This window comes from Leuciscus leuciscus (assembly GCF_965113295.1).
Source record: "Leuciscus leuciscus genome assembly, chromosome: 11".
Classification (NCBI taxonomy): domain Eukaryota; kingdom Metazoa; phylum Chordata; class Actinopteri; order Cypriniformes; family Leuciscidae; genus Leuciscus; species Leuciscus leuciscus.
Genome location: NC_138735.1, coordinates 28933542 through 28940730, shown reverse-complemented (window position 1 = coordinate 28940730; position 7189 = coordinate 28933542). Strand labels below are relative to the sequence as shown.

At 37.1% G+C, this 7189-nt stretch overlaps 1 protein-coding gene across 4 annotated transcripts in view; it reads right to left on the bottom strand.

The window, feature by feature from the left end:
• Nucleotides 1-7172, bottom strand: part of rhbdl1 (rhomboid, veinlet-like 1) — a 29846-nt gene extending 22674 nt beyond the window's left edge. Inside the window, exons 1-2 of one of the 4 annotated variants that reach the window (XM_082183752.1) lie at nt 5972-7172; nt 5391-5475 (exon numbers count right to left, since the gene is read on the bottom strand). Coding sequence is in view for 1 of the 4 variants with exons in the window: in XM_082183751.1 (XP_082039877.1) it covers nt 2413-2451 (39 nt within the window). In the remaining 3 variants the exon portion in view is untranslated. Of the gene's footprint in view, nt 1-2412; nt 3723-5390; nt 5476-5971 lie in introns of those variants that run through there. The other 3 variants (XM_082183753.1, XM_082183754.1, XM_082183751.1) reach the window with 3 other exon arrangements.
• Nucleotides 7173-7189: the final 17 nt, after the last annotated feature.

Genomic DNA, 7189 nt, shown 5'->3' with positions numbered 1-7189 from the left:
TCAAATCCGATTAATCACATCTAACAAGTTTATAAATTAATAATTTAATTATAATTTAATAATTGTGTATGTATGTACAGTATGTACACACATACTGTATATATAAATATTTACAAACCATTCATACACACACACACATACTGTATATATATTTACAAACCATTGTTAGATGTGATTAATAGCAATTAATGAATATATTAGTGCTGTCAAAATGATTAATTGCAATTTTTTATATATATATATATTTTTTTTTTTTTACAGTATATCAGTATTTACGTATATACGTGTGTGTTGTATTATATTGTGTATTATTTTAGGGAAATAATCAGTAAAGAGCACAGAACTGATATCACTGCGGATGAATTATCAATGCAAAGCAGATATAAACCAAAACCAGAAAGCGAGACCTTAATTCACACACCCTTAAAGCCTTACATTTCAGTCTGAGGAGCTGCTTTTGCTCCTAAAACTAAACCAATTAGCATATACTCATGCATATGTATTCAAACAAGCTGTTGTCCGAACCCTGATGAATTTTGAGTGCAAAAATGTGCTGCCAGGACTTGGAAAGAGCTTTCAAATGTTAGTTTTTGCCAAGAAAACTCAATGAGAAGAAGCACTTTATCCAGTCCATCTGAACGTTAACACCTCTCACAGCAAACTCTGGAGAACTGTTCATCAGAGCTCTTCCCGAAGCGCTCCCACTGACCTCACTGCATTTCTTCTGTTCCTAGAGAGTAATGCATTCTGCAAGCTGGGAGGTCAGACTGACGGGATAAATAAGTCATGTTTTTGCACATGTAACCTGCCAGGTGGTAAAAGAATAAAACCAAACAATGTGCGATCTTGTCATTTCATGACTGAACATATTTTCAGATTTCTTGTTGTCTGTTGCTTACACTAAATCTCTTGAAGTGTTCTGCTCTTTTCTGATCAATGGCGACTTCTTCTGAGTGTTTCTAGGTCTCCTCTTTGAGTTTCCCTCCTTTCACTGAAGGAGTTTTTCCTGTTCTTATCCAGTGGATGGACTGGAAGTTTGTGAGCGCACGGCTACTCAGAGACAATCTGTGTTATTAAAAGCATCAATGAAACTGAACTGAAATATCAATATCAATATTAAAATGAGCAATAGAGTTCAGTGCCCGGTCACTTTCTCAGCGGCGTTGGTTCGGAAAGTATTTTTTCCATTCACTTCTCCCATGGGGATTTCTATGAAGTCTTCATTAACGCGTTATAAGCCAATCAGCAACGATGTAAATCATAATATATATCAAATGTTTCAGTATTTTGAGAGTATAGGGAGACGCAGTGCTTCATGAAAATGGGCGGAGCTATCAACATTTTTGAGGCGTGTTGCTTGTTTCGACTCTGATTGGTGGAATTTTCTGTACGGCATCATGGGTAATGTAGTTTTTCCACCATGAATTCTGCTGTTAAACATGATTATTTTAAAACTAAGTTGAAACGATGGGGGCTGACGGCTTCAACAGAAATAAATACATTTGATTTGAACAACCTTGTAGCTCACAGAAGGGCTGTTTTTAAAGGTTTATCGTTAAAAAAATCTATTTCCCAATGGAGAAAATGAAGTGTGTGAAGAATTTAACTGAAATGGGCTGAATTTAACAATCAATATTGTGAAAAGCCATAATGAGGTTTAATTGAACTGATCTAAATGGAATCGAGTTGAGAAATCTATACTGTTAAAAGTGCTAACGAGTCAGACTGACCTAAGTGAACTGAACCGAATTAATCTGATCTGAAATTTCAAGTCACCAAACACACACCCAAAAAGCTGCATCACCACATCCTTGGATTTAATATCTGCCAGTTGCTGCTTTGAAAATTATATAGGAACATATATCATATTGAAATATAAACACTTCCATTCAAAAGTACAAATATAATACTTTTATTCAGCAAGGATGCATTAAATTGCTCAAAAGTAACAGTAATGACATGTATAATGTTAGAATGATTTCTGAAGGATCATGTGACACTGAAGACTGGAAAAATGATCACATAAATAAATTACATTTTACACTATATTTAAATAGAAAATGGTAATTTCAGCAGTATTTTTGATCAAATGAATGCAGCTTTGGTGAGCTTAAGAGACTTCTTTCACAGACATAAATAGCATGCGTATATAAGTGTAATTTCCACACATCAGCAGACACAGAACCAAGCGAGTGTCGAGCATCTTCAGTAGCAGTGCTGATGTCTAGTGTACTACTACCAGAGTAACAGCCACTGACTGAACATGAGGACCTCTCTCAGTCACACACACACTCCTGTACTCATTCATTCCTACTGTCCGTCTCGCTCCATATCGGCCTGGAAACACATGCACACACATGCACATCGACGCACGGGAGGATGCAGTAACCATAGCAACCTGCTGCTGCTTACCTGCTCTTGTATGAGCTGAAACAGAGAGCTTCTATCCATATACTGGGCCCTGGTGCACACACAGCCACAAAAAGAAGGACATAGGGGGATTTCACACACAGAGACACGTCCACACACACACACGTTCGTCCGTCTGTGCGGCACGCCTCCCCAACGGGGACAGAGACCCCTTGCACACACTCTAGCGAGGGCCAGTGGTGTATCTGCAGGATTCCCTCCAGTGAGGTTTGGTCCAGCTTTGGTTGATCCCAGACGGGTTAAAATCCAAAGTCCCAGTCAGCATCCAGAGCCCATAGATCTTTGTGACACTTTTGCACCCGCTTCCATCCAGCAAAAAAAAAAAAAAATCACCTTCAGCTTACAGTCAATGCACTTTCTGTCCCTTTCCTTCCTCTACTCTATCCTTCCGTCCCTCTCCGCTCGCCCGTCTCGTTGTGCTCGTGTCGCCTTTACCTATGTAAATCTCTCCCTCTCTCGCCCTCTCTCTCCTCTGTCCTCCACAAAGACTGTACTACCTGAATACCAATGAAGGAGGGGAAGGAGGCGGCGGTCTGCGGCCAATCAGAGGCCAGGGGGGCGTGTCCAAAGAGCTGCAGCTCTCCATCTACCCTGCAGGAGTCTTAAAGAGAGACTAAACACACAAACACACATTCACTGCAGTGCACACACACACACACACACACATACACACACACACACAGCGCAAGCGCACTCTGGTTTCCTAAATCAGACATTTATCACATGCAGCAGATACTACAAACCCTAAAACACGCTGTTCAGTCACAGCTTGTGCTTGTTATATCCCGGTGATGACATACATATACTGAAACACACTAATTAAGTCATTTGGCTTAGTTATTATCTCTGAGGACTGTGGTAATAAATGTAAAGATGAATCTCTAAAGTCCAAAATGCATCCGTGTTATTCATGATGAAAGTAATCTAGTTGATGTTAATGGCAGTCTTATGTTATGGAACGTTTTTAGAGGATTATTATTATCTGTGGTGCAAAAGTGTGGGATTTAAAATATATATATACATTAGGTTTGCATATGATGAGGATCTGGTCTGGTTAGCAGTGGTACTGACCCCTCGTGTGAATATACTGCTCTTCTTGGATATCTGGGTCATGATTTTAACACAGTTTGTTTCAGATTGACTCAACTCAGACTAGGAAGCAGCCAAACTGGTAAAAAAATTAATAATAATCTTTGCATTAAAGCCTGTAAAAAAATCTCAACAGATTTTCACCCGAGGCTAAACAGGCTGTGCAGATTTTCTTATTAGACACAAGACTGTATGACAATACGCTCTAATTGTTGGAGATTTTAAAGCTCACAATGATTTGATTTGACATACAACAAAAAATATATAATTATTTAAATATATCAAAATATAATATATATATATTTATATCAAAGTATACAATTAAAAAAAAAAAATTTTTTACATAAATATATTTCCTACATTTTTTGTCCATTTTAATATAATTGTAATATATAAGAATATATTAAAAAAATATATCATTTTTATATAAAAAATATACTATATATATATATATATATATATATATATATATATATATGTCTAATATAGATTTGAAAATACATTTACATAAATATATTTCCTCAATTTTGTGGATATATATATATATATATATATATATATATATATATATATATATATATATATATATATATAGGAAAAAAAAGAAAAAATATACTGTTTATATACTTTAAAAAATAAGTGTTAAAAACTATCTCTAGTTATCTCTAACCCTAATTATGAACAATGTCGTGATGCCAGTCTCAGCAAACACCACTAACAATCACGACAGATTTTAACCTGGAGCTAAACTGACTGTGGAGATGTTCTTCTCATACAGAAGTGTTTATGATAACACGCTCTAATTGTTGGTGATTTGACAGCTCACATGGAAATAAGAACACTATCTTGCGGATTCACCATCTCCTGGTCTCTTCTAGAATGAACATAAGCCAGAATTTTGATTATACGCTGACCATGATCATCTTTATGAATATGTCTGGTGTGACTGAGACTCCTGTGACTGAGACTGCTCTACAGCGTCTCCATCAGGTGTCACGGTGGATCAATGACGCTGACGGACACTTCATCAACTAAAGAGTCCATTTGTGACTTATAATATTCATTCTTACTGATACTCGTGTGCTATCAATCCATTACTGGCCTCGTGTTTATGAACTTCATGACCTTCACGACTCTGGTAGCATAATATAAGACAGACAGTACTGACCTTGATCAATGAGCATAAATCTGTTTTTCAGAGGAAGTATTAATCAATATATTTTTCCTGCATGTAATCACATTAGCCCGCTGACTATGAGGTGTGGATTCAAAGTGCATCAGCTTCCACATTTAGATTATTTATATGCATATTTTTTATTTGTTGATTTGTAAGCAAACTAATTCAATAAAATATATTGTTAGAGCCAATTAGAGAGGGAAATTATAATTTTTTAATCTCCTATACTAATGCCTCATTTACACACACACACAGTAATCGCTGCAGAACAGAGCAGTGCTGCCCTCTCCTGCTCATTCTCTACACACCATACAGGACACAAAGACTTTTACTACACACTTGCATGCACACATTTCTCTTTCTGGACATTTTAAAGACATGTAAGTATGACGCTGATCAAATCAAAGTTTTCAACCCAATATCCCCAGATTAAATTAGCAGGGTGCAGTGCATTACAAAAACCTTTGAGTCCTTTATAATACTGCTTTCTTCAGTCTGTTCATATACATTATTGTTTGTGCCAATGCCTATTCTCAATCTGTAATTTCATGTATTTTACCTGCTGTAAATAACTAACTTTTAACAGACCTGAATTGATATGCTTTTGTGCTTTATGTGCAATTCCATAACATATAATGCACAAAACCATATAATTTTAAAAGAAGCACTTTTGTCATGTAGATATAAGCCATACCGTATTTAACAGGTAGCTCACGCGACGACTGCCTTATAGTCTGATGTCATGCAGTGATGTAAGTGCTCATCTGCTACAGATCTGCCTAGATAGGAAATAAAATTAAAAAATGTTAATTACAGCATATTAAATGGCAAAATACAGCAATTCTGACATTGTGTGGAGGAAACTACAGTATTCAGTGGTCAGTACACTGGGTTATTATTGCCGTTACAGTAATATGGCAATATTACTGTAGTAATATTAGAGTAATAGAGTAAATAAGGGCCTAATAATGAAAAATGCATACATGTAATTATTTCCTGGAGCAGTTTACCTTGGTATTTCTAGTCATACTGTTATTATGTAAACATGTAATATGTCTATCTATATGATATATTCATTTAATTGACATGGGTTGAGTGCACAGACTGAGGGAAGGTGCTGTTTTCAGCACTAGACACTTGCAGACACCTTACACTATGTCACAATGAGAAGCTGTACAAGAATGTATCAAACACACACACACACACACACACACACGGGAATGACAGTGACAGTGATCACAGGTGTGCGTCATGTGCACTGAGCTTAATACCTACTATGATGTAATTCTGTTACAATAATCCAGTGCAAGTGTAACAAAAGAAGCCGTATCTTTAAGAGTCCATGGCTGTCTAGCAGAAACTAATAATCAATATTATAATAAAAAAAAAATGAAATAATGTTCCGTTTTGAATGTTATTCATGAGAGAAAACTGCCTGCGCGCAAGAGTTAAAGCGTCACGCGCTCAAACTTGAGTACAAAGTTCAAATAAAAAGGCTATTAATCTGGTTCATCAACTTAAGTTTAATTACAAATATGTAGTAGTCTAATTAAAAGTTCTGTAAAGGGGGCTTACAATAGATGTGAACAGAAAACCCTGAAGTGAAGAGATTCAAGATGGCGTTCTGACTGAAACACCATCCAGCCTGAAAATGTGAATAACAGAACAAGCAGGAGCGATAGAAATATAACTATGCATCAGCCCGATAAGAGCCTGAACTAAATTGATGACTTAATAAGTGAACAGTGGGAAAATAAGGGAAAATAAACCGACGGGATACGCACTTCCCTGCCAAACGGAGAGATAACAAAAGAATGCGCGAGCGTTTAAAGCATCCAGCCCAGTTTGATCAGTCTTAATATGTTTATCGGATCCATAACGCACAAACCACCGGGAATGCATACACAGATCGATATGGTCAACCTGACCATGGTACCGGTGGGTTCTGGTCGGTAAAGCTGGTCTTTGGGTCGTTGGCAACTTTCCTAACATCCGAGCTCTTCTCCCAGAAACACTCAGCATACGAGCTGCTTCTTTATATACTATAACGTTTTACTCGTTTATATCTATAGCTCATACATTACACCGACACCCCTTAAAATGTGTGAATATGACCCACAATATGAGAGCCACTTTATTTCGCGCACATTTAATTTATAGAAGGTTTAACAATAAATAATCGGAGAAACGTCACGCGGACTCAGTGGCCAGACTGTGTTAGTTCGTCAACTACTTCAGCTTATTAAAAACGAAAACGACGTTTTATATGAATCAAACCCACCCTGTCCTCCAGTGTGTTGATGGGGCTTTCATATACATTCGGTGTTTTCCGGCTCGGTTTCGTTGTTTTGGGCTATTTTTACGCGAATTCTGCAAAATCCATCACCACGCTCGCCGGTTTGAGCTGATTTTCAGGGAAAAAAAGTTCATGGCGCAATGAATTCAGGCTAAAACGACACACGCACATGAAGCCCAAAGCCTCCCCTCTCAGGC